Source organism: Channa argus, chromosome 16 (assembly GCF_033026475.1).
Source record: "Channa argus isolate prfri chromosome 16, Channa argus male v1.0, whole genome shotgun sequence".
Lineage (NCBI taxonomy): Eukaryota > Metazoa > Chordata > Actinopteri > Anabantiformes > Channidae > Channa > Channa argus.
The window spans coordinates 2,530,686-2,557,500 of NC_090212.1; the positions used below are offsets into that span (position 1 = coordinate 2,530,686).

The window sequence follows — 26,815 nt, forward strand, 5'->3', positions numbered from 1 at the left end:
TTTTCCCAGATCTTTTCCTGGATGGTTGATGAGATTTGTAAATCATGGCATTCTGTTTTTAGTTACTTTACACATGGTCGCAACCTTTTTTTGGATTGGGGTTGCACTTTTAATCAAGTACAGTATATAAATGTATTAACATTGTAAATGCCCTGGTCTCTTCTCATTCACTGAACAGCCAATCAGATTGGTTGGTATACTGGTCAGATACTAAATCAGCATGGTAAATGATTCCATGGGATGGAGTCCAGCTAGTGCGGACATACAGGACACAGCAAAAACTAGGCTGATGGGCACTCACTAATGCCCAACAGTGTCTTACAACCTTTTACATGTTGGAACTACAGTCAGGTGCCCATATGTTACTTGCTGTAACCACTCGTTCTGTGAGCAAGAAGAGATTGCTACCTCAATCCCTTTTATTGGAAGTGAAGGGGAGCCAACGTTAAATATTTTTTCACAACGCTTCTGTGCAAAAATATAGTCATATGTGTATCTAAATCAACTGGATATCCCCCAAATTTAATGTGTGTATAGTGTGAAGTTCCCTGTTTGTTTCTCTGTTGAGTTTCAGCAGAATAAAACAAACTTACAAGCAGCAGCCTTCGTAGTTATTACCCTAATGTGATGTTTAAGATGACGGAAACCTGATATTGTCTTCAGATAAATTTATTCATATAGTGTTACACAAATGGAGGACTGTAGATTCTGGCCCCAATCACTTACATAGGAAGGATTTTTAGGCAGGATCTCTTCAAGGACTGAATGAGTAGGAGGACTGGTTACATCAGGATTGTTTAATCTGTTAATCTGTTTTTTTTTATTTATATATATATATATATATATATATATATATACACACACACACACATATACACACACACACCCGTTTAATATAAATGTTCTCCATGCTTTGGTTGTGATTTCTCCAGGTATTATTGTTCCCACCCAAAGTACAAAGACATGCAGTTACATTAACTGGTGACCCTACATTTCCCGTAGGTGTGAGTGTGAAGTATACACCCTGTGAGTTATATTTAAGTTTTACACATCATCCCAACTTTTTTTGAATTGGGGTTCTATATAAACGGTCTGTGGTTAAGGAAAGTGGTTTGAAAACAGTAAGCTCATGCTGTTTATACTGCTGTTTTGTCTACAGTATCTACACGGCTCCAAGTTCTTTGGAGCTTCCTCAAACAAGCACAGAACATACTGTAATGTAACATACTGTAAATGCTGCATGGCTGTCATGTTCGTGGTGTGCCCCCACAAAGGGCAATGTGCACCAATGCAGTAGTTAGTCTTTGTCATTGATAGTTCTTTGACACCCTCCCAGTGTAGTACAGCCTTTAGACACTATATCAGTGCATCCATTAGCTATATGTAGTGTTTGCTGGAGCCAATCCCTGCTGACATTGGGTGAGAGGCAGGGTACACCCTGGACAGGTTGCCAGTCTGCCACAGGGGTGACACAGAGAGACAGACCACGATTCATGCTCCCATTCGCACCTACAGGTGAAAAAAACAATGGCAAAGAGTTCAAAATCAGCTAATGAGCATCAAAATGATTGTGCGACAACACAAACAAACCAGCCCATATACTACTACCAGAGATAGTAAATTAGAATATAAAAAAATACTTGTTTGTAAAAGAATTTTGCTAAAAAAATGTCACTGCCCTCGTTTTTTTTTTTTTTTTTTTCTGTCTCTCACTCTTCACTGTCAGCTGAGCCCTACATGCTTGAGTTCACAGGATGACAGCAACCCTTGACCAGGCTAAAGCTCAGGCAACCCACTATGCGCTGCAGTGCACACACATAGATATATATTTTTTACACACACACACAGTACATTCATATAGCGATTCCATACTAGTACATCCCCACCTCCCACCAGCATATGTGAGCAAGAAAAGGCTTTTGTTCGAGATGATTACTTGCCCACTTACTCCAAGTGCAAGGTTGTCTAAAACCACTCAAGAGCCTGTGGACTGGCGCCACGTTGCTTTTTAATTTGACAAATAGGCCTAATGCCAGTGTTTCGTAGGCCAAGCCTGCCCACACACTGTCAATATCTACACCAAAAAGAAATTAGGCTCTTTTGCTCTCTCTCTGTCTCTCTCTCTGTGTGTGTTTGTGTGTGTGATTGGTTTTGCCCTCCAGCCTCAAACTTTTAGCCCAATTACTGTATCATTTCTACATTTACTCCACTGGTTCCAATTAGCAGCTCAGAATCTGGTGTGAAAGTGGCAAAATAACTCATTTATGATGTGTATTTGAGGGAAAGGGTATCAACGCCACCGCACTGGCTCCTGTGCAGCACACACACACAGCCACACAACTATATAAAGACATCTACAAATACACACTGTACCCTTACAACCTGAATGAATGTGTTAATGAATATCTATGTTTATGTGTTGTGGCATTCCAGCCAGTGATAGCCGGGTGGTATCCTGTGCAGCAGTATGGCGGATGCCCACAGATTGGGAGACGGGAAGCCACGAGTCACCTGATGACTCCGCCCACAACCCCCAAGCCCTGGAGCTGCTCTGCCAGCTAGAAGACAGCACCCATGGCAACACTGCGTGGTAGGTGTTGCTAGGGAAAGAAAGCATCCGGGCAAACAACTGTAACAATTATAGTACAAGTATTCTTTTTATCCACAGTTGTGTGTAGTTTTGTGTCTGGTCCTTGTGAATATTTATAGGAAGGGATATTGTCAATATTAAGCAGACAACAAGACACTTAATAACTCATGAGCAGCAAAATTAAGTAATTATCATCACTAGTTGTTCTAAAGCTTTGACAAAGTTTTCTTACATTGCAAGTCAAATTTTTTTCATAATAGTTGTGTAAAACTCCACACAGAAAGCTACCAAAACAAAGTTGTTTTACAGAAAATGGAGTAATCCATCAATTAAACAGTTGAAACAAATAATGTAGAAAAAAGATGTAGAAATTATATACGTAGCCACTTACAAATTGGGGTTAGCATATGTAGAAATCCCACAAGTTTTAGGCTTACTAAAATTAAAATGTCTCACATTTTCCACACCGTAGGAATCTCAGTAGTTTGAATGAAGCTCATCTCCCCTACTTTCGTCTCCTCTCCTCTCGGCTCAGACTATTGACTGGCCCACATTTCACATTGAAGTCACGGCCCAATCCTTTGTTTAACATTCAGTCCTCCTGTGCACAATACCTTTCCATAACTCACCACATATGAGAATGGAAATCAATGGCCATTCCCCTTTTTAGTCCACTGTTCATCAGCTGCCTCATGATTGCTATCATTTTTAGAGGCGCCAATCAGTTAGCATGATGCATACTGTAGCAGGTGTCTGCCAGGAAGAGATAAAGACGAAGAGGGAGCGAGAATGATGAAGAAAGAAAGAAGCTCATAAAGAAGAGCAAGCTAGAGGAGAAGAAAAATTCAATTTGTGCAACATGGTGTGTGTTTTGTGCCTGTGTGTGTTGGAAACAGACGGGCTTTGTGCACCCATGTGTTCTGTTTCTGTATGTGTGTGTCAGGTCAGGCAGGTCAAGCAAGGCTGCTGGATAAAGATTGATGGCTCTGGGCTCCTCTGTCTTAGCACCCTGAGAGTTGTAACCCTCACAAGGGCGTGTGTGTGTGTGTGTGTGTGTGTGTGTGTGTGTGTGTGTGTGTGTGTGTGTGTGTGTGTGCGTGTGCGTGCGTGCGAGCGATGGGTGCTATAAAGCCTCTAGCCGATGCTGCACTATTGGCTTCCTTAGATGGATGGCTTTGGTCTGCTGCCCACCTCCTCCATCTCTCTCTATGACACACACGCACACACAAACACACTCTTATCCTCACTCTGATAATAATGCTTGCACAAGACTGTGTATGTGTGCATGCTTCTGTGCATAAGCGGACAAAGAGTAAATATTCTTATGATGCTTGTCCGTTTCATGCGTGTGAATTCGTTTACTTGCTTGTGTGTGTTTGTGTCCAGTGTAGTGTGTCTGCCCATGTGTAGCCTGCATCGCTCATATCTGTGTTTTCCGGTTGCTGGTGTCCTTCCACTCCCAGTAACAATAGCACTTTCTGCTTCCTCCAAATCCCCTCATTGTTTGGGTGGGCAAACATTTCAGCCTCTGACCTGTTGTGAAGCGTGCTCTAAATGGAAAAAGCTGGAATATACACCCAAAAAAGGAGATTAAACAAAGGCAAAGCGAAAATAGATTTTTTTCATGCTTACGTGCACCTTGTTTTTTTTTTTTTTCTTTTTTTTCCTCCTCCTCTCGCACTTGGTAGCGATTGGAAGCCATGCCAGTTGAGCGAATTGATTCCCGTAGACCCATTTGAGCTAATCACGGCCCTAGGAGGTAATGGTAAAGTGCAAAAGGCAACAAGTTGATTTTTCTAAAGTGGGGTGTGACAGGGGTGGGAGGTGTTTGTGGGTGTGATTGTGTGTGCTTGTGCACACATGCATTAATGTAAACATCTATTTTGTGTGATTATTTCAAGTGAAAGCTTTTTAGTTTTTACTCCAAAGTCTGGCTGTAAAATTACATATATTACTGAGTTTTGAAAAGAAAAGAAGTAAATATAGCCTGAAGCAAACATATATTAATGCACAAACTTGAAAAAAAATAATTTTGGCATGGAAAAGTCTTCAAACTTTATTAATTAATAAATTTTCCTAACAATTGGCTTGAAGAAAGGGACATGAAACAGTAAACAGTGAAATTGAGACAAGATCTAGGATACTAGGAAACGTTTTGAAATTAGGACTGTGCCATATTGTATTGTCATATTGCATATCATAAATGTAAATCATAAATGTATATCATACATTTTTCCCATTCTATGTTTTTGTTTTGCAACTGTTTACAGTATTAATATTGGAAAATTATATTGCTGCTGGCTGTTAGTGCACTTGCATTAACCAAATCTAAGATTCCCTTTGCTATAGCTTTTCTGCTTTTTGTCTGTGCCTGATCATGCAAATGTGAATGTGTGAATGTGCAGTCTGAATGTTTAGTGATTACTATGTGTAATTTTCATTGTGAGGGCCTCTCAGTCTTAATCATATATACCCAAGTGAGTTATGATCTAGACATTTCACTAAATTAAACACATGATGCAAGTGTTGAACTAAGGTTTGTTGGTCTCTTGGTCAAATGGATAATAGTTGATGTTAGTGGAGATGCATGAAGGGATGGTTCCAATTCATTAAAACTTGGGAATTACTTAGTTCTGTCAGTCAGTTTTTTCTCTGAGGAAAAAAATTGGAGTTGGAGTTTGGCAACATTTTATCAAATCCCAGCACAGAGTATTGATTGCACTCCTAAAATCAGAATCCTTAAACACAAGCACACAGTACAGTTACAGTCATGATTTATGATACAATCATGCGAGTGATGTTTCTTTTCGCTCTTGAATGATTAGTTGAAGCTCTGGTGCGGAGGTGAGGGGTAAAAAAAATAAAAATAAATCGGTGAGAATGCGGAATTTGGCACAAAACCTGAACCAGTATGGGGCATGTGATTTGAACAGTAACACATTATTTGCATAAATGTGGGAGTACAATAACAAAAAATAAACTTTTTCAGATCATCTGACAATGTGTCACACTGTTATTGTAGCCTTTGTATGGAATGGCTGTAAAACATCAAAAGTCTTTAAGCTTAAACCATCACCACTGTAAATGTAACGCTGCTTTATAAAAATGTACTCCTTCTGAACAACTAAAAGTAGAAATGTTTCTCACAAACTGCAGCACGCGCACACACACACACACACACACCCCACTCTTGGTGTCCTTGTATCTGTTCTGTGCATGTAGAAGAAGGAAAAACACATATGTACACAAGCTGCGTTTGTGTTAGCTGTTGGAATGTATATGAGTGGATGATTAAGCTCATGGATGCAAACTGCAGCAAAGCAGGGGAACAATCAGATAGAAACAGCCAGAGAGAGAAGGAGAACCCCATCTGTGTCCCTGATTTAGATATATGGGGCTGTAAAACCTCCATAGCTCTCATTGACAGTATTTGCATAGCATTCCAGTAGCCAGTGTGCCAGCTTGTTGCAGAGCTCAAGGTCAAATACACATAACTTATTTCTTTTAATAAGCGAAAAAGGCTATACTGTCTCTGCCTCCCCTTCTCCTTCCCTCTATTGCATGAATTATTTGATACTATAGGGAAGCATACAGTATGTGATTGCCAAAGTAGAGTGTATATTTGAATTGGTCCTATGGTGTGCTGATGTTTGTCTGTGGAAATGTGTGAGAGTAAGAAAGAGAGGTGGTGTCTGACATCCTGCTGTCTCCAACCATAAGGGCTGGAGGCAGCCCCACCAATCTGAGCGGGTTTAGGAACATAAAACTACACAAAAAAGTACATACAAATTAGAGAGACTTGTAGTTTTTTTGTTAAGACTTGTGGTCAGGCATGTTTAGCGTTAACAATTTTAGTCAGATTTTATAAGTGCATTGTATTATGTAAAACGCTAATAAAGAGTTGTCTGTCATGGTAATCATTTCTCTTGAGTGCAGATGCTAAACTGCTTGCAGTCCAGATCTGCTATCCAATGAAACCACTTGATGGGTTATACAGTGAAATAAAAATATGACAAAGTTGGCCCCAAGCTGTTGAGTAGCTGAAATCTTGTATCAAGCAAAATAGGAACATTATTATATTAAAAACTAATGCTGTTTTTCTGATTATAAACTAATCATAATTTAAGTCACAGTGGCAATATTGGTCAAAAAACAACTATTAGATATTTTCCTAAATAGTTCGGCCTTAAATGTTTTTACAGTATATAACAAGGAATGATTACAGCAACCTGTAATGCCTTTTTCGTACACATCTATACAAGTATTGTATTAAGATTGACGTAAAAAAAAATCCAATCAAGTGTTTTTGTTTAATGCAAAGGAATGAGAGAAACTATGCGTAGTGTGATTGTCTGTTTTTGTGAATGCGTATCCTCTAACCCAGGGGTCACTAACGTGGCGCCCGCGAGGACCACATGAGTAGCCCGCGGGCCTGTTCTAAAAGTAGCTCACCATAGCGCCACTTACCAATGAGCTGCATCTAATTTTATTGTTGCTATTCATTTTTAAATCACATTTGATATTTATTGTGAGAAATCATTAACATGATCCGTGTCTTCACATAGATGAATATCATTAATTTAATTAATTATCAATAATAACATATAATTAACGGTAAATTGAGCAAATTTGTTATTTCAAAAGTGCGTATCAAACTGGTAGCCCTTCACATTAATCGGTACCCAAGGAGTAGCTCTCAGTTTCAAAAAGGTTGGTGACCCCTGCTCTAACCCATGACTTAGGCAGTAAAAAGTGTCCCTCAGCAGCCATGAATATACAGCCCTTTTGAATACGCTGTCTCTTCCTCCCCCATTCCCCCTCTCCACCTTCCTAATAGTGCATAATAGTGCATACTTGAAACTTGGATTAATTCCAAAAGCAAACTTCAACTTTGTCTTCCCTCTCTTCCTCTGCCATTTCTTTAATCTTCTGTTAACACTCCTTCACACTCTTTGAAACACTGGCATTGTTGCTGCTGTTTCAAATTGACAAATGAGTTCAAGAGAATAGAGTTGTCTAATTGATAAACTATGTAAAATAAATGACATCATTGTGCAAACCTGTAATGACAGCAGTTTTAGAGCTGCGATGTGTGCTGACATCCAAATCATCAGCCTGTCCAACGTTTACACCTTCCTGACATTCCACATCCTTTAACCCAAATTAGCCATTTCTTTTGTCCTTGAGGAAAAGGTAATAATAAAAACAAGTGTATAGCTTTTTTATTTTGTTTTTTTTTTTTTCAGACCAAGGATATGTTTAGCTGATTGCCTGGTCTCTGGCTTCACTGACTTATTGCTTTTAAAAATCACTCAAAGACCTAGAGTTTTGGAGTTAGAAGCACCGCTTTCTCACTTGGGTCCTTATAACATGTATCTGTGTCTCTGCCTACATTTAGCTGCTAAGCCGATCCAGACTAAGAAGAACAAACAACAAAAGCATACAAGTCATCCAATCAACACCGAGGGAATTATAAAGCAAACGTTTGGTTTCCAGCGTGTCAGGTCTGGTTAGGTCTCCAAGGTTTGCACACAGAATACATACTTTAACTAGAGCAAAGTGGAGAATCACATCTCCAAGAGCCATGCAGTGAAGAATCAATACTCGGCAGAAAGTCTTATGCAGGGAGGAATCAAAGCTAAGTATGCAGTGAAAGCTACCACTGAGGCAACGCTGTATGCCACTCATATGTTTGAGATCTGGATTGACAGAATTGGGCTGCTGCATTTGCAATAAGTAGTGAGTTGTAATGTGTTGTCACTTTCTTGGCCAATTAATGATGTTGCAGCCTAATTTGTGCAAATTAAACTGCTGTAGGCAGTGTTACACTTTTTTGTAACTCAGAAATTCTGTAACTGTACAAACTGTACACACAAACAACGAATTTGAAAGCAAGAACTATCTTAATGTTTAAAGCTTGATCTTTATTAGTGGAGTTTCATACAATGACATTAAGTCACACTGGGGCGACTGGGGCGCAGGAAGGTAGAGCGGTTATCCACCAATCGCGCACTGAACCCCAACTTAGTTGCTCCTGCATAGCAGATCCCCCATCGGTGTATGAGTGTGTGTGAATGGGTGAATAAGAAGCAGTGTAAAGTGCTTTGAGGGCCAATAGGTAGAAAAGTGCTATATAAGTGCAGAACATTTACTGTATCGGCCCACATCATCTAAAAGATATATACAGATGTTTTAAATGAATTTAGCTGTGCTGGCTAGTACCAGTCCCTCTGCATTATGTGTGGATGAGCATGTTTGTATGTTTGGCCAACACTGGTCTTCTTATTAACTGTTAACTTCTTATTAAGTGTGTGTGTGTGTGTGTGTGTGTGTGTGTGTGTGTGTGTGTGTGTGTCTACAGTGTTCTGTGGGAGCCCATGGGAGATGGCAAGCGTGTGATTTCGTTGGCTGATAACCATGCACTACTCTGGGACCTGCAGGAGAGCTCCACACAGGCCAAGGTAAAATGCACACACTTACACACTGTAAACCAAAGTACAGAAACACACACCATATCACACGATAGCTAACTCATTATTTGATAACCACCATATCGTCTTGGTGTTATCACACGCACACATCCTCTCTCTGCGACAACAGCAGTGTCCACTATTCATTTTCTCTCACACAGTCACACACCCACTCACACATGCACACAAATACACAGTATCACACAGTAGGTTCTCCCACTGTGATACTAATAGTCTTGTTTAAGAAGTAAGAGAAAAGTCATTCACTGTATCCATTCACTGAAGTAGTTGCTGGTGTTGTACATTGTATTATAAATAAAACCATACATCGGCAAGTGTCTGTGGCCCCTGGAACATTATACATATGGTTTTTGAATATCTCATTCTAAAATCAAGGGAATTAATATGCAGATATAACTTACTTATACTGCAAAGACTTTCCTTGGGAACCATGAAGGTTTTGAGGATCAAAGGAACTTTATTTAAGTTTCTATCAGAGGAGCTAAGGACTGAGTGTCAGATGGTTCTGGAACTGTCAGGGCAGAGTTTGCAAGGGCAAGCATTTCAAGAGATTTGTAATATGTACATTTTCAATCAGAAATTATATTGGTTTAATGCTACATATACACACATACAATATGATGATCATATTATTATTATTATTATTATTATTATTATTATTATTATTATAGAAAGTAGGGAAAGGTACGTAAGTATTTTTACAGAAGTGCTTACACAGGGGTGCTGGAGCTATCCCCAGGTGTTGATGGGCAAATGGCAGGGTATACGTCTCTAGTCTATCTAAGTGACAGAGTAAGAGACAGACACAGACAGTTTGCAGTTACTGTAGTTAGTCCTTAAGTTTGGTTCCTAAGACAGAGGCACTTGTTGGAAGGCTTTCTGGAAGATGTTGAAAGTGCTGCACTAATGTGGTTCCTTCCAGCCCATACTGTATTAGGCTATATCTACGTTAAAGTAACTAAATCCGTAAACACTGTTTTCTTTTTGTTGGGGCCCTCCATCCAGTCTGAAACTGTGTTTTCTTTCTGTAAAACACAGCTTTTCCAAAAACAGTCTCCAGAGTGCATAAATCTAAGGATACTGGTTTAGGGTTGTAGTTTGTACTGGAAAATTGAGGCTTTGTAGAAATGCTGTTATAGGGGTATACATACAGATGGTGTCAGTATTTTACTTTTAAGCAGTTTGACTTCATTGTCCATTTTGACAGAGAAATCTGTCCTTGTTTTAGCCTCTATGCTGTAATTTTTTTGTTCTGTGACAAAGCTAGTCTAAATTTTCATGACCATTCTTGTTACTCGCTCACTATAAACTGTGCAGAACAAAAATGGCAATAGTATACCATTTCTTCTCATTTGCTTGTTTTTCTGGCTGGCTTGGGCTGGCTTGGTCATCTGTCTTCCACACATGTCCAGTAGGCAGATAACTTTGTTTTGTCAATTTAGTGGAGAAGAAAGTATAGGGAGAAACAAGCTTAGATGCCTGGAGTGACAGAGCGATAAAGAGCGTATGAGGTCCAACGTACTCTGTTTCTTTTCAATGTAGAACTCTAGAGAGTGTTCAGAGTTCAAACAGCATTCACACAGGAGAAAGGTCCCACACAGAAGGACCAACCCTTAGGACTAGAATCCGTACCATCATCTTTAAAGACAAAGAACACTTGTTTCAAGACAACAGTGTACACCTTTTTGGACTAAAAAGATAAATGGTTTGAGCAGGCCATTGAAGACGCCATTTATGTTCAAGTGGAAAACTTTTCTCACAGTAGAGTTGAAGGTCTCAGAGACAATCTGTCTCTCATTTTTCATGCTGCCCTTTTATCCATTGCTCGGAAGCTTGACTTCACATGTCCACCAGGTCACACATAACAGTCCCTTTCTGGAGCCCTTTATTTACTAAGACTCCACCATAGTGGCCTTCAGTTGGCCCTGATTTGAGATGCCTCTGCTACTTTATACAGAACACTACCCTTAGGTGCTTCATTGTTCATTTTACACAGGTACTGGCACCCCAGTATTAGTGATGCGATGTTTAATGTGACCTCAACATGACATGGCAAACCGGCCTTAAATAGACATTGTAAATCAAACTTTTGATGTACAAGGGGTTGTGAGGAGTCATTGTTCCATCCCAAGACTCCCCATACTCTGAACTGCTTTAATGTGTTAAAGAAGCTACATGGATGAGTTTTTCAAACTAAGACAAGATGTCCAGTTAACACAACTTCCAGATAACCCTCTCCAACAGTTTTAACATTGCAACAAAGTTATCCGACAAACTCCAGGTCTGTCTTGCCTCAGATAGACCCGAAAAGAGAGCTGAGCTTTAAAACGCAATGTTTTTTTTTTTATATTACAATTTAATTGAGACTAAAAACAAATGCCTGGCCAGCTTAGGGAATTGTGTCTAAGTAGTCAGTGTGCTTATAGTGGTGTCCTTTCTAATGCTCTACTAATAAAAGTGAAAAGACTGTTCACTGTAAATTCTGTCTCCAACCCGCCAGCTTTGCAATTAAAATGTCCATTTTGTATTTAAAGACTCCAGATAATTGTGTGTGTGTGTGTGTGTTAGAAGCCATAAGCGATGAAGACTATAGATAGGTCATTACTAATTCATGTATTCGTTGAGGGATTTACATAAAGGGCAGCCAGGTCACACACCTAATAGATACGTGTGCGTGTGTGTGTGTGTTAATTTGAACTTAGTAATGTGACCTTTTGAAAAGTCTCTAGTCACAGTTTGGATAAATGCATGCATGTATTTGCCTTTCTCTCTGTATCGCCTGCTCTGTTTTTGTGTGTTGAATGAGAATTTACTTGATTTATTAGTAGAATTCACATGTTTATTCACATTCATATCAATCAAGGTTCATCTCACAATCCTAAGTTTTATTCTTGGTGACTTGAACTGGAGTAGGTTGGTTTAAATCTTATCAATAAGATAGATTCAAATTTGTTCATGTTAATGATGAATCCTCCATTTACATGGAGGTTAGCTGTGGAGTTCCACAAGGCTCTGTGTTAGGACCAATACTTTTTACTTTACATATGTCTCCTTTAGGCAACATTATCAGCATAGCAATTTCCATTGCTATGCTGATAGACATAAAGGCCTGGATGTCCAACAATTTCTTCTAAACAGTAACTAACACTTCTAAACTCAGACAAAACTTAAATCATAGTATTTGGGCCCAAAAATCACAGAGATATGATGTCCAACCATATTGTTACTCTAGATGGCATAATTCTCTCCTCCAGTACTACTGCAAGGAACCTTGGAGTTAGTTTTGACCAGGATTTGTCCTTTACCTCACATATAAAACAAATTCTCTAGAACAGCCTTCTTCCACCTACTGAACATTAGGCACATCCTGTCTCAAAGTGATGCTAATAAAGCTAGTGCAGGCATTTGTTACTTCTGACGAATTAGCAAGAGAGAACATATTTCACCTTCACTAGCTTCTCTCCTTTTGGCTTCCCATAAAATCTAGAATAGAATTCAAAACCCTGCTTCTTACATATAAAGCTCTGAACGGGGCTCGATCATATTTAGGAGACCTCCTAGTTCCATATCATCCTAGTAGACCACTTCGATCTCAGAATGCAGGCCTACTTGTGGTTCCCAGAATTTCCAAAGGTAGAATGGGAGGCAGAGCCTTTAGCTATCAAGCTCCTCTCCTGTGGAACTTTGTGTGTTCTTTCTCCCATAGTTTCTCTCTCCCCCTCTCTGTCCATTTGGCTTTGAAGCTGTGTGTTTTCTAGTGTGCAGCTACTGGTCCTACCAATCTGCCCAATATTTTGTTGTTGCTTTCTGCTCTTTTTTTTTTCTCTCTCTACTTTCTACTAACCCAAACAGGTCAAGGCAGATGGCCGCCCACCCTGTGCCTGGTTCTGGTGGAGGTTTCTTCCGTTAAAGGGAGTTTTTCCTCTCCGCTGTTGCCTAGCGCTTGCTCAAGGGGGAATTGTTGCGTTTTCTCTATACATCTTTATCGTCTTTACTTCATTCTGTAAAGGGCGTTGAGATGATTTTGTTGTAAATTGGCCCTATATAAATAAAGTTGAATTGAACCGAATTGAACTTTTAGCTCCATGCATTTTCCAGGTTTGTTTGCAAACTGAGGTTTGAAAAAATGTTATTATTATTTTTTAATGTATGCACACAGGGCTATACATGTGTCCCTAGGAATCCATGGCAAAGACATTTACCATAATGCAAATGTAGTTGAGTAAAGGTTAAGTAAAAATTAAATTCATGGTTTAAGTTTGCAGTATTGTAAAAGTCACTGAGTTATAAATGTACATTGTTGTGCATCAAGATAAACCTTAAGGCTCAGCATCCTGCTCCTCACAGAAAAGCTGATGTCACATTAACTGACACACTCACAGCTCACACAGACTGAGACAGCTGAGACTGACCTGAAACAAACACATGGAAAAGCTTCTAGGCTCCTGTAAAAAACATGGGTGATAGAACTACACTAACTCAATCCTCAGGTGCAACTATTTAAAAAAAAAAAAAATACTTGACTACAAGTAGAAGCACCAATTGAAATCTTCACTCAGGTTGAATTACAAAAGTAGTCTACATGATATTAAATTTTCAAAATTAAAAGTACTCCACAGAGAAAAGTGTGATATAAATGCTATGGAATGTGATGTCATCGATAACATAAATGTCAAAGTGAAAATTGGGGCAAAGACACGCCATAGTAATTAATAAAATTTAGATCCACAGTTACATAGCAACCTGGTATAGAACAAACATAAAACGGCACAGCTGGTTGGAGCAGATTTTAACTACTTCATGTTCTGAAAGGTGGGTAATTCATAATAATACTACATAATTTATTAGTTTATTAAGTGTATTAAGAATCTTTATTTGAAAAAAATAATGTAGTTTGTAAACGTACAATATTCCCTTCTGAATTATAGTGAAGCAAAAGTAAAAGTTGCCTAAAATTGAAATACTCCGCTAAGGTACAAGTACGACAAAATTGTAATTTGATACAGTACATGAGCATATACATTTACCACTTCTGGTAAAAACGTCTGTCACTTCTGTTTACAGTGTAGCTCTGTTAGAAAAGTGCTAATGTTAACCCCTCATTTCCTGTTAGTGCTCATTCACCTTAAAAGCATTTCATTTTCAATAACACCAAGTGGCTCTTACTGTGAAGCAGCAGTCTCTCATAACTTAATTTGTGGACATAGACGGTATGACCTCTGACAGAAATCATAGTTCCTGCTCATACTTGGAAAGGGAGGGGTTGACTGGGAGGGGTATTCAAATAGATGCAAATCTGCAACCTTACCTCTAGAGGCCACTAAACCTTCCATTCTTCACCTTAACTTGAGTATCAAATTAAAGCTTTAGTAAGTGTAACTGTGCACATGACATTTCCACACAGTTCATTTAATTAGATTAACCCACTAATAAAGGCGATCTGATGTCATATTCAGAAGTTTCATCCAATATACACTGAAACCAACACTACGGTAATATTTACCTCGAGTTTATTGTACAAATGAACTGTTTTTGAAATGCATTTATTTGCCAAAACTGGCGAATTCATAAGTGTGCAAACAATAAGCTTTTTTTTTGCGTTTTTGAGAAGGTTCATCCTTTTTGCTTGCGTGAATGTACTGTTACCTCAATTTGTTCCACCCAGAGCAATCTATATCTAATTATGCTATTGGAATTACTTCTAAAACAGTACAGTGCATTTAGTTAATATCATCCTGCCTGACAAACTAGAAGCTAAAATACCCCCCCAGTGGACAATTTAAAGCATTGCATTTGCTATAGAAGGTCCAACTCCAAATAACTGTTAATTCTAAGTTAGGGTTAAGGTTAACAACACCAGCCTGAATGTGAAGGGTAAACACTTAACCATTAATTAATTTACATTATTGTGATGTATGCTTGTGATCAGTTTAGTGTGTGTGTGTGTGTGTGTGTGTGTGTGTGTGTCTTGTGCAGTGACCCCACTGTGGGGTTGAGTGAAAACAGGGAGGTGTGTGGGTTGTTGATTCTATCCTTTGATACAGACACTGGACATCACAGTTATTAAATCCTGTATCGAGGGAGAACGCGGGGGGTGGAAAGTAATGGTCACGAAGGGAATATAATGAGAAAAGGAAGATGGACGGAGGACAGAGTGAGTGGGAGCGATGAAGGGCCCTGCTGATTGGAAAGATGGAGATTAGGAGAGAGAAAGTGGAGAGATATGGATAAGGAAAGCGAGTGGGCTTGATGAGGAGAAAGAGAATGAAGAAGAGGAGAAAGCGCTTGGCAGCCAAGACGAATTCCTCCAGTGCTGATGAGAATGCTAATCTTCTTCCCTCCCTCCTCCCTGCTTTCATCCCACTTTGCTCTCTCCCGTTCCCTCTATCTGTCGGAGGGTGATGTGTTCATCTCAAGCCCTGTCCAGCTTGCAGTGTGGATGTGTCTCTCTCTCAAGGGCCTGGTTTAGATTAGCGCATGTGTGTTTGGGTGTGAGTATCTGCATGAGTGTGTGTACACATGTGAAAGATCAGCGTGCATTGTTTGACTGGAGATTTATATGTGTGCGTGTGCGTGTGTCTGCATGTGCATTACTCATCAGTTAGAATCGCTGGTGGAACATCTCTGCTGGCTCACAGCACACCCACACACCTTGTCCTGCACATCTGCTCAAACACACAAACACACAAACACACATGCACACACTCCTATCCGGAGTCTGGAGAAAGTTTAAATGCATGGCGATTTGACAAGTAGCTTTGCATTAGTGCCGCTTGTGTCTTAAATGAATGCGTCCCCTAGTGTTGTGTGTACTGCCTTGTTAGGGCTCTTAATTTGGTTAGTGCACTAATAAAGCTGGGAACCTGGGAGGCACGGAGCTCAGGCTTTGCTGTTGTATCAGTGACGTGCCTGCAGATAGGGAGAGTTCCACTCCAGGCTTCCCACTGATCATAGAGTTTATGAGTTTCTGTTCTATCTAAAGGAAGAAAGGGGACTTAATCAGTTCTCCGGGGGGCTATCAGGGATAGATCAGGGACCATCATCTGAATTTGCAAATGAGTCACTTTGCAGGAAGACAGCAGACTGTGCTACAGCTTGTTGCATTCTTGTTTGAATATACTTTGCAATAGAGTGTTCTTGAGTTGGCCTTCCCAAAAGACCAGTTAAAATGGAGACCCACTGTTTACACCTTTATGTGGGAGGTTCTGTTACTAGTTAATCAGTATCATGGCCAAGCAACTCTCTGAAAAGGTTATTGAAAAGCAGAAGTCGGGGGATGGATACAAGAACATTTCCCACTCAGTGAAGATTCCTTGGAGTACAGTAAATGTATCACTAGGAAATGAAATGAATAATGAACACATAAATAAAAAGGGGACTATTGAGGGAGGCCACCAAGACCAATATGACTCTTCTAAAGGAGATGGGACGGAAAGTTGCACAGTTTCTCCCCGGACTTGAATGTTATTAGTTTCAATATGTTCTCTCACTGTAATTGATTGGCATGTTCAGCAGCCCTACATTTACCAATTAAAAAATCTTGTCAATGACCACTTTAATGAAAGAAGAGAAATATTTTATGTTTATGGAAGCACTCTGATTTAATGATAAACATTCATAGAAAAGTCTTGGAATTTTACATCAAGGCCACAGAGGAAATCCTGTTTCTCTCTCTGTGTGATTTTATCTCCCCCCCTCCCCCCCTCCTATGCCACCTCTTTTCAGTACCTTTCTTTTAACTCCTATTCTTTCTTCTCTTCTTCTGCCTTCTTTGTTCACCCTCCTTTTATCTTCTCTGCTTCTCTTTCTCAGCTTTCCCGCCTCCCTCCCTACTTCTCTGTTGGCCTCTCTCTCTCTCTCCCTCTCTCTCTGTCCTCGCTAGCTGAAATAATGAGTGTATACCAGGGAGCTGTGCAGTGACGGGGCGATCGATGATCTCTGCTCCAACAGGCAGAGATGGGGGAGAGAGAGAAATGGGAGAAGGAGAAAGATGAGGATAAAAACCAGCCGATAGTCAGACAGCTAAAAAAAAAACTGGAGCACCGTGAATCTGCTTTATACAATTGTTAGATGCATCATAGTTTAAGGGAAAGATTGCTGAATTAATTGGTTTCCATTTTTAAATAAGCTGATGCAGTGATGATATGCCTTATAATTTAAAGTCCTTGATGTGTTTTGACTTTGATTAATTTCACCTTTATTGTTGCACTGTGAAATATACATAGCAGGTTTGATAAATATCCAATGACAAGCATGTCGTCTTGTTTGAAAAGCCTTAAATGTTGCAATTTAACCTGACTGCCTTTCAGCTAAACTGCTCTAATTTTTACATCCAGTGACATTTTGTCAGTTAAATGTTTTTCTATTGAAATTTCAAAGACATTAAAATAAATTTAATTGAGTTTCAACAGGCTAGTTTGATTCAGCTTTCACTACTTATCAGCCCTAAATGCTCCGAGGGCTCATCTTCCATAGAAGATCCATAAGTAACTCTTAGCAATATAGTGTATAGATCCCAGCCATGGGCCGGGGGGGTCTGCTGACTGATGGTGCAGGGTTTTGCTAGTATCCACACTGGGTTCTTGCTGTGTAGGTCCTGCCAGAAATACACATGCTCTTAGGAGGGGAAATGAGAAAGGAACATACAGAAGTAGTCCACATTCATTTGTTAAAGCATTTAGGTTTATTTTAAAGATACAAGCTAATTATTGGTATAAAAAAAGTTTTTATAAAGTTACTTGCATTTTTGATTCAGTTTCATGTTTGTAAAACGTTGAACTTGATGACACCTTATCATTTAGTCTCATCACCACATACTTTCCAGGTATACAGTGATGATGCAGGTAATTGAAAGCTACAAGAATTGCTAACCTTTTGTCTGCCCACTGAAATCCATTACTCTGAGCAGACAACAGTGATGTCATCTATCTACATACTGTAGCAAGCTTGCTACCTTAATGGAAAGTGACAGTAGAAAAATGGCAACAAGCGTGGGTTGAGACTGACACCACTGTACAAGTTTTTCCGACAGTTTAGTCTAATTATCAGGCTGCTGTTCATTAGCTTGTTGCTTACTTTTTCTGTCCACTGTTTGGTGCGGGACATTTAGGGCACAATGGGTTCACACAAAGCTTCAGCTGCCTGCTGCTGAAAAAATGGCTTGATAAGAGCACTAAACCGAAAGAGGCAGCATGTCTCTGTAGAGTAGAGAGAAACTATAGGATTTGGTGATTTCTGTGCTTTTTTCAAATGATATATATATTCATATGAGCCATTTTAAAATAAAATGTATTGATTGGTTCCGGTTTAAATTGTTGCTAAGTCTTAAAGTTAAGAGAGAATCAAAATAGATTTTTGAACTTGACATTAATAGCAATGGACATAAAAGTAAGATATGTTAGCGTAATCATGTTTCAGCATGGTGTAAATCAGCAGATAATTGGTGTGCCAGCAATGCCCAAAATATTACTACAGAGTCATACTGAACGATTGTAGTCCTGAGTGTAGCCTGCAGAGAAAACGACTTCTAATAATGCCTTATTATGCTGATTGAATGCACAGTACTGGCTGGAGCTGTCAGAGATATTTGGATGAAATTCTTGCCCCTGCTCACAAATTTTAATGACGACATTGCTGTGTTCTGCAGGTCTCCAGTACTGCCTCTCTGGAGGGTAAAGGTCAGCTAAAGTTCACCTCGGGCAAGTGGAGCCCCCACCACAACTGCAGCCAACTTGCCACAGCTAATGACACGGCCATAAGAGGCTGGGACCTTCGCACTATGAGGTGAGCGGCTGAACAGAAAATACAATTTTGCAATACCTTCTGCACATATATGACCACCTGTGCAATTTAATGCAATCCAATACAAGGGCTCTGCCATGAATTCTTTTACAAGGTTGTAATTTCTCAGTTTCTAGGTTGAAACTGTCAGAAAGGTGATAATTCTAATACGTGTTTATTACTGAGCTCAAAGTGGGAGGTGGAATCGTACTGGAGTGTATTATAAGAAGACGTGGTTATAAAGTTTTGGCCACCGTATTTAAAATGGTATTAAGGCACATTTTAAGTTTGGCAAATTTCTTAAAAGCAGTTAAACGTTTCCTAACAGCCCACATTTAAATCTCACTAAAGTAAGTCATGTAAGAGACATAAAAATTTAACTCTCAGAATTTTTAGTGTGTGCTTATATATCAATCTAAGATATTTCAGTGTGGTACACAAATTCATGAACTTGATGTGACCCATTAAACTGAATGAAAATATTACATATGGGTTTTGCTACATTTATTCCTTTACACCTGGATGGCACATGTTTTACAGATATAAAAAACATAAAAATAATAATAATAATAATAAAGCGCTTTGTATCTAGTTAATGCAAAGTTCTGACATTCGCATATTATACAATTTTATTAAAGTGAAATCTGTACAGTCATATCAAATTAAATCATATTTTATGTTTCATATACTGAAACCTATAGAACTGGGTATATAACTTTAATGGTTTTTGATACTGAGGGAAAGAAAATATTATTTTTTTTAAGCAAAGTGTGGGCAGGTATGGATTTGTGGCCTGCCAATAGTACTGTTTTTTTGTCAGTATTTGTATAAATAGCTAGCATTGACCTAATATTACACAAACATACAAAAATTTGGAGATGCAAGGACAGCAGTGGTAACAGTGGGCTGACTGGGCATCGGAATGTCTGTCCTTTTCTTCTGGTCTTCTTATGACACGTGTTTTCAGGCCAGGTATTGTTTATGAATGTAATGAAATGTGCACTTCTCTTTAACACATGATAAAGTGCAAGTGAGCTGAACATTAATGTTCCCACTTGACATGGAGCGTGTGTACTACTGCACATTAACCTTGTAACTGCAGGTTATCAGCAACCCACCTTTCAGCCTCTCCGTGTGTATGTATTGCGCGTGTGTGTTTTGTCTTTGTTTTCTGTCTCTCTGAGATGTGTGGTGAGTGTGGTCAGCATGTGTGTATGTGTGGGCCCTGCCAGAGGAATAATATTCACCTCTCTATTGATCGGCATGATAACCGCAAAGTGCCGAAGAGATTGAGAGGGGTGGCAGGTGAAGGAGAGAGAAACGGACATTGAGAGAATATATTTACAAGATGTATATCAGAGGCTGAGATAAGATAGTTGAATCATTGATATCACTCCCCGTCAGCCCCATAACAAATTAAAGAGTTCCTGCACGCTCCGTTTTGGCCGTTTTCCTCCCGCTGAGCTATTTTGAAAGATGAAACAGTGCTGATTTGGCCGTTGGCATAAAGGGAAGGAGGGGGGGGGGGGCAGCACAGGGCTTGTTAGCAGAGACCACAGGCTCGTCTCTGGGATCACAATGTACTGAAAAACACATCATTATTATCTGAAGGGACACCTGCAGCCACTAGGGGGAGCACCATGCTGATGTTTGACAAAGATTTCACAATAGTCTGATGCGCATGTATTGACTTAATTTTTTTCCCGCCTTTCAATACCACATTAACATACTGCAGAGTGCGCTTATGTTGTTTTCCTAGCTAAAAGGTTGAAAAAAATATATTTTTAATATATACTTCAGCTTGTTTATTGAAACTAAACTGCTCAGTCTATACATGTCTCGTGCATAGTTATAGCTAAATATTTGCCACACACATTTTATAAACAGATACTTTAAATTTAATTTAAATTAGAAGGAAAGACATTTCCTATCAATCTACACACAATAACTCTAATATTAAAACTATTTGAAATGACTTTGCTGTGTATTAAAATCTAACTATACTGTAAGATTCTGCTACTGCAGAATTTTTTTTTTTTTTTTTTTTGTCTTCTGGTTAGATACTAAATTAATTTCACTGAATTTGTAACTGTAGTCTGCCCAGTGAATCTCAATTATCAACTATTTTATAAATGACCAAATATACATGGTTCCAGCTTCTTAAAGATATTGTTGTTGTTTTGATAGTAAACTAACTGTCTTGCAGTTTTTAGTCTTGGTCAAGCAAACGACTGAAAGAAACTGTGTGGAATTTCAGTGAAAACAATATACTGCACTTATTAGTATAATAATATGCAGATGAATCAATAATAAATATAATCGTTATGTCTGCAAAAGCTGTAAAATTAACATAAGAACCAAAAAGCACTTTATTTTGTTGCAGTTAATTATTGGATGAATCTCTGTGGCCGTCTTTACTCCTTCCATCCAAGACGCAAACAGCAGCCAGGGGCACACTGTGTCTGTGTGTTTTCCTGCATGCACATCTGTGCACAAGTGTGAAGTGGTTGCGAGTGAAAGGCTTGCAAGTGTGAATGAGTGAGTGTGTGTGTGTGTAAGTAAGGAACTTGCATGTGACAAGTGACTGTATGCTTGACTGTTTGCTCCTTGCTACGTGTACCTTTCGGCTTTTGTGTTTATGCTGTTGTGTCCTCATGCCTGTAGATAACTGCAGCAAGCCTGTGCCAGTTTATGTGTATGTGTGTGCGGGTGGGGTCCAGTTGGTGTGGCAGCTGTGTGATGGCAGCCTCTCGGCACGCTCCGCTGCCTCCTCAGACGACCTCTGAGGTGTCCCCTCACACCCACACACAAACACAAAAGCACACATGAAACTACATAGACTGCAAACACTCTCCCTCTTCTCTTCTCTTCTCACCCCACCCCACCCAACAGTCCTGGGGCTTGTCACCCACTCTGCCAAACCAAACTGTCCTACTCTGAAATAAGGACAGGAGGAGCAGCCTAGCAGTTGCAGCCGCCTTTAGTTGGTTATCTAACACCCTGGAGAGGAGCATGGAATCTACAGCACCCCTTCTCTCTAAAACACAGTGCTTTAAAAAATACAGAGAAAACACTGCTTATAAAACATATATGGATCCTGTTCTAGTTTGTACTGATGTAATATGCAGCATTATGTAAATTATGGAATACTCCACTCGGATATTGGGGACAGAAAGCGATGTTTAATAGAAAATCCTGACACATTTTCACTCCTTCTCAGCCTTTCTTTTTTTATTGTGCCTTTGCTTTTGCATTATTCAGAGACTAATCCCTGCTTTTGTGATTTTTAGGCAAGGTCTTTTTCATTATTATGTTTTTTAAAGGCCTTGTTTTACTGACGTCAGAGGTAATCAGAGACCGCTTGTGTAGGTTATGTTCAGCTTCAATTCATCTTTCCAAGTAACAGACTTAATACACAGGAGATCAAGTTGGGGCAAATAACTTGTTAGCTTGTTAGAATGACAGTTTAAATCTTGAATGATGTAATTAGATTTACTATACATTGGTGTTTGAACACTTGAACAATAAAACAAACTTGCTTATTTTAATCTATACCCTGTGTTTTTTGGTGGCTAAGATATAGCTGATATTTTAACATGTCACAGAATTACAATGGTTTTATGGTTACAACTTCTTCTTCCATCTTGTAATCACTGGTAAAGCCTAAAAACTAAGCTCAGATACTTGCACAGCAGTGGTGTTAGTAGTTTAACTAATACATGATAAAAACTCACACTGTGAATATTATGACTGTAGAGTAGATTCATTAAAAAGGTGAAGTCTGTCTGCCTCCTACAGTGCACTGACACAGGTTTTTCTGCATCCACACCAAGGCGTTTAACTGCTTTTTGGAGACAAATATGTCAAGCAGCTGATATGTCTAATGGTCTATACTGCTCACACTAATGTATGTAAACACATGTAATTCAACCTGAAAAACAGAAATACATCAAGTAGACACAGTTGAAACAAATAATCCAGCTTCTCTTACATCACTGCTACTACTCAACATAGCCTACAGTATTTTTAAAGTTAGATCTTTTTAACCACAACTTTTTAAATTACAGTTTCATCAAAATATCATAACTATTTACGGTTAACACAGTTGTCATTTGTGTGAGTTTTGAACAGCAGCCATGGAGATCGCATATAATGATCACAGCCTGGAAGACACACGCTGTCAATTTATAGTTTGTATGTGCAAGCATGATTAGTTCTGTGTAAATTTGTACTGTAGTAACAATGCTGTCAGTAAATGTGTTTATAGAGAATTGTTGAAAAAAAAAAATGTGTGGTGTTAGTTTGTGGAGAACCAACTCTGTGTTTCATTCCTGGCACACTGATCTGCTTTGACTCTTTGAATAATATTAGGCTTGCTAACAGGCATGTAATACTAGCCACTAGGCACACAGCTCTCCCTCTGTCTGTGTGCATGTGTGTGTATGTGTGCGCATGTGATGCCACTGGTAATGCGTTTCAATGTATATCCCTTGAATACACTTTTTGGCCAAAAGTCCAAGAGAGAATTCAAGGGTGATGCAGTTTTGAGGGGCAAGACAGATGCATGACATGCAACACACACACACAGGCACTGAGCTGTGGAGCTGTGTAAAAGCTGTCAGGCCTGCAGCCATACCATGCACTCTGGGGTGCATACTGAAAAGCAGTGCGGTGCTGCAGTGAAGCATGGACTCTCTCTACACCTCCCCTGTGGTGTACATTTGTGTGTGTGTGTGTGTGTGTGTGTGTGTGTGTGTGTGTGTGTGTCAGTGCATGAGTAAGAGAGAGTCTGACAGTGGAAGACAGAGAGGAAGCACAATGACCAGGTTTCAAAAGATAGAGAAGGAAGAAGATGGCAAAATGATTGATAGTAGCACTGTTTGCTCCTTTAGAGTCCAGGTTAAAAGCCACATGTCTGTTTGTACAAAGACGGAAAATAGACTGATTTAGATTGAAACTCCTCTTTCAGGCAAACACTGTACACCACCTGACCAACTGTACACCAGACATTTTATTTTACCTTAACAGATTTGGCAGTGCTTTATTGTCATAGTGATGAGGTAGTCAAGGTAAACCAGTCAAAAGCATTTTCCATCATATTTTATTCACATATTGAAATATAGAACCATTATGCAAAGCAGGTTGCCTATTAGGAGTATCATATTTCACATTTCATTTTTTTTTTTAAATAGTTATATTCCACATGCCAATGTTGATTTCCGAATGACCTTTTGAACCCCAGTACTGTCAAATTGATCATCTGTAACCTTTTCACGTGTTCCAAGTCCCCCTTTTTCATCAGTAGACATGAACCAGACAAACTGTAACTCTTATAATGGTGAATTCATGACCTTATGCAGACATTGCAATTAAAGAACAAAAAGGAAAAAGAACACCTCTTAAGATTTATAATATCAGCACAGCAGCCTTCTTACCATCAGGCTTTGTGTTCTCACACAGCACACCTCTGCAATTTACAGTGATAATGATTACAAATTCAGAACTGGATATTTGTAATCATTTTTTTTTTAAACTAGCACAATATAAGCACTTTCTGGGTTCCAAGTGGCATAATTTAAAAGAATGGTTCTGGGTTTTAAATATTTCTTTGGTAGCCACATGCAGTACATACAGTACGCTATAATACTACTAGTATAATGTATTATAAAATTGTAATAAAACATTGAGACTGACTGAAACACAATGGCCAATCCATGAAAGACAAAGCAGTATTGTTTCTAATGTATGTTTTGGAGTTGAGCTAATCCAAGTCAGTCCTAACATTAAATATGTGAAAATGTGAGATCAGACTGGAGTTTTATTGTTTGTCTAATTAACATACTTGAAACATATGTATAAAAACATATGTTTTTATCTTCAGAAGGTGCTTGGCTTACGTTGGCCCGGCAGGCTGCATATAAACTTTCCCAAAACCAAGATTCAGATCCAATGTAGGGCAGGGCTGCTAGTGTTGGCAATACAAGACTACAGTACATAGTTGGTGCCTTAGCTCAAATATTTTTTCCATGTAATTTACAGCCTCGCAAACTAATGCAGTTGTTCACTACATGTTGGATGCAAAATTAAGTGTAAAGGAAGTAATATTGTTTTTTGCACTTGGTCTGCTGTTATATTAGTTTTTCTCTCATGTTAAACATTTCCGCAATCTTTCATGTTGCTTGATGTAATGATCCCTTACTTTTATGCATGGGCAGACTCCCCCTCCCCCTCCCTCCCTCTCTCCCTCCCATCTTTCTTTCTTTGCCAGCTCCATCTCAAAGCCAGGCTTTAATTTTGATCAGCGATGAAATGATTGCTCTCCTTTTTTCGATTTTTCTTTTCTCCCCCTCCCACCCCACAGCAGTTGTCATAGAAACAGGGATGTGTGTGTGTGTGTGTGTGTGTGTGTGTGTGTGTGTGAGAGAGAGAGAGAGTAAGTGAGTTTGTGAGCGTCTGTGTTCCAGTCGATCCCCTCAGTAGAGATTTATCACCCCCAGACTAAGCCTGGAGGTAGTGTGTGTGTGTGTGTGTGTGTGTGAGTGTGTGTGCAGTGGCCAAATGTATGCTTGTCTGTCTGTCGCTTCCCTCTTACATTGCGATATCTTCTTCTGTATTTACACACATAACAGTATTTGAGTGAATAGGTTTTCCCAGTTTTATGTTTTTATCCGTGTGCACCTAACAGTGTGTGTAATAGGTCCCCTGTCCCCTCATCAACTTCCCATCATACACAGTCACACTGTCAGCCTAGCTGGCTGGATGACTTTCGATTGAGTGTGTTTGGTGGCTTAGCCCGGCCACAGCTCTAATCCTCCGCACTCATACAAACACAGACACACACACTCACATATATACAAGAAGTCCCAGATCACTTCACTATTAGCCTGGGCCAAAGAGATGTGTGTTTGTGTGTGTGTGTGTGTGTGTGTGTCCATGCACGTGTGTGCACATGGGATTGCTCAAAGACACCAGAAAGGGAAAGAGCGAAACTAACCCAATTTCCTGCTCCATTTCTTTTTCACGCGGCAGGCGCGTCCCATTCCACGGCGGGCCGGGTAGAACACCAGCCACCCTACAGCCCAGGGTCACGCCTTTTACCTCAGAGTCACACTCAGGAGCGGGAGGGAGCACTGTAAATAAATCATGGACCCAGCTCAAAATTACCAATGAAATTGCTAGTTTAAGTGAAATCGAAGTTCACCAAAAGTTACAAGTCAACTCAGATTAAAACACTGCTGATTGATCAGTTCTTGTTTCAAATATTTAGACGCACTGTACATGGTTATTCTTGTCATCTACCTTGCTCAAATCCATGGCCTGTAAATTAAATAATTAAATCTATACGCTGTAAAGCATTTGTAAAAGTGTCATGAAATGCAGCTGTCTTTAGTCTTTCAGCAGATGCTTTTTGTTGTTGGGGATCGGTGTCTTGCTCAAGGACACTTTAGCATGTGGCCACACAACACAATATCAATAAATGCTATATTATATATCATGCTCCATTAAAATTAATAGAAATGGAATTAAAACTGTGGCCTGGCAGGAAGATCTGATTTCATCCACTCAAGCGAAACAAAACACAAAACAACCACTAAAAAAAATCAAGACAGATTATCACATTTTGGGGACCAATCTTATTAATCTAATAGAGAATGTAAAATCGACATTATGCAGGGTTGGCTGTGAGGGGGGATCTGGGCACCGTCTTTTAAATGGTGTGGTCTGTTTACCCCTGCCTGGTCCAGGAGTTAAAGATTTCCTCTGCCTTTTTGTTGGTGGTTTGGTGGTTGTCTCGAAAAGCATTGGTAGATCAGTGCTTTCAGTTTTTCCAAATTCTATTGCAGTTAAATTTTTTTCTCTTTTGCTCTTCACATTTCTATCAAATTTGCGCAATCCAACATCTTTTTTGCCAAACTAAAGACAAACAGGTACAGTAACCATTCTAACCACTGTC

At 39.4% G+C, this 26,815-nt stretch overlaps 1 protein-coding gene across 2 annotated transcripts in view; it reads left to right on the plus strand.

The window, feature by feature from the left end:
* The window catches only part of eipr1 (EARP complex and GARP complex interacting protein 1), a 66,914-nt gene that overhangs the window by 10,347 nt on the left and 29,752 nt on the right, over positions 1-26,815 (plus strand). For both annotated transcript variants that reach the window (XM_067480107.1, XM_067480108.1), the window contains exons 4-6: positions 2,434-2,590; positions 8,952-9,051; positions 18,728-18,864. In XM_067480107.1, the coding sequence (XP_067336208.1) occupies positions 2,434-2,590; positions 8,952-9,051; positions 18,728-18,864 (394 nt within the window). The remainder of the gene's footprint in view (positions 1-2,433; positions 2,591-8,951; positions 9,052-18,727; positions 18,865-26,815) is intronic.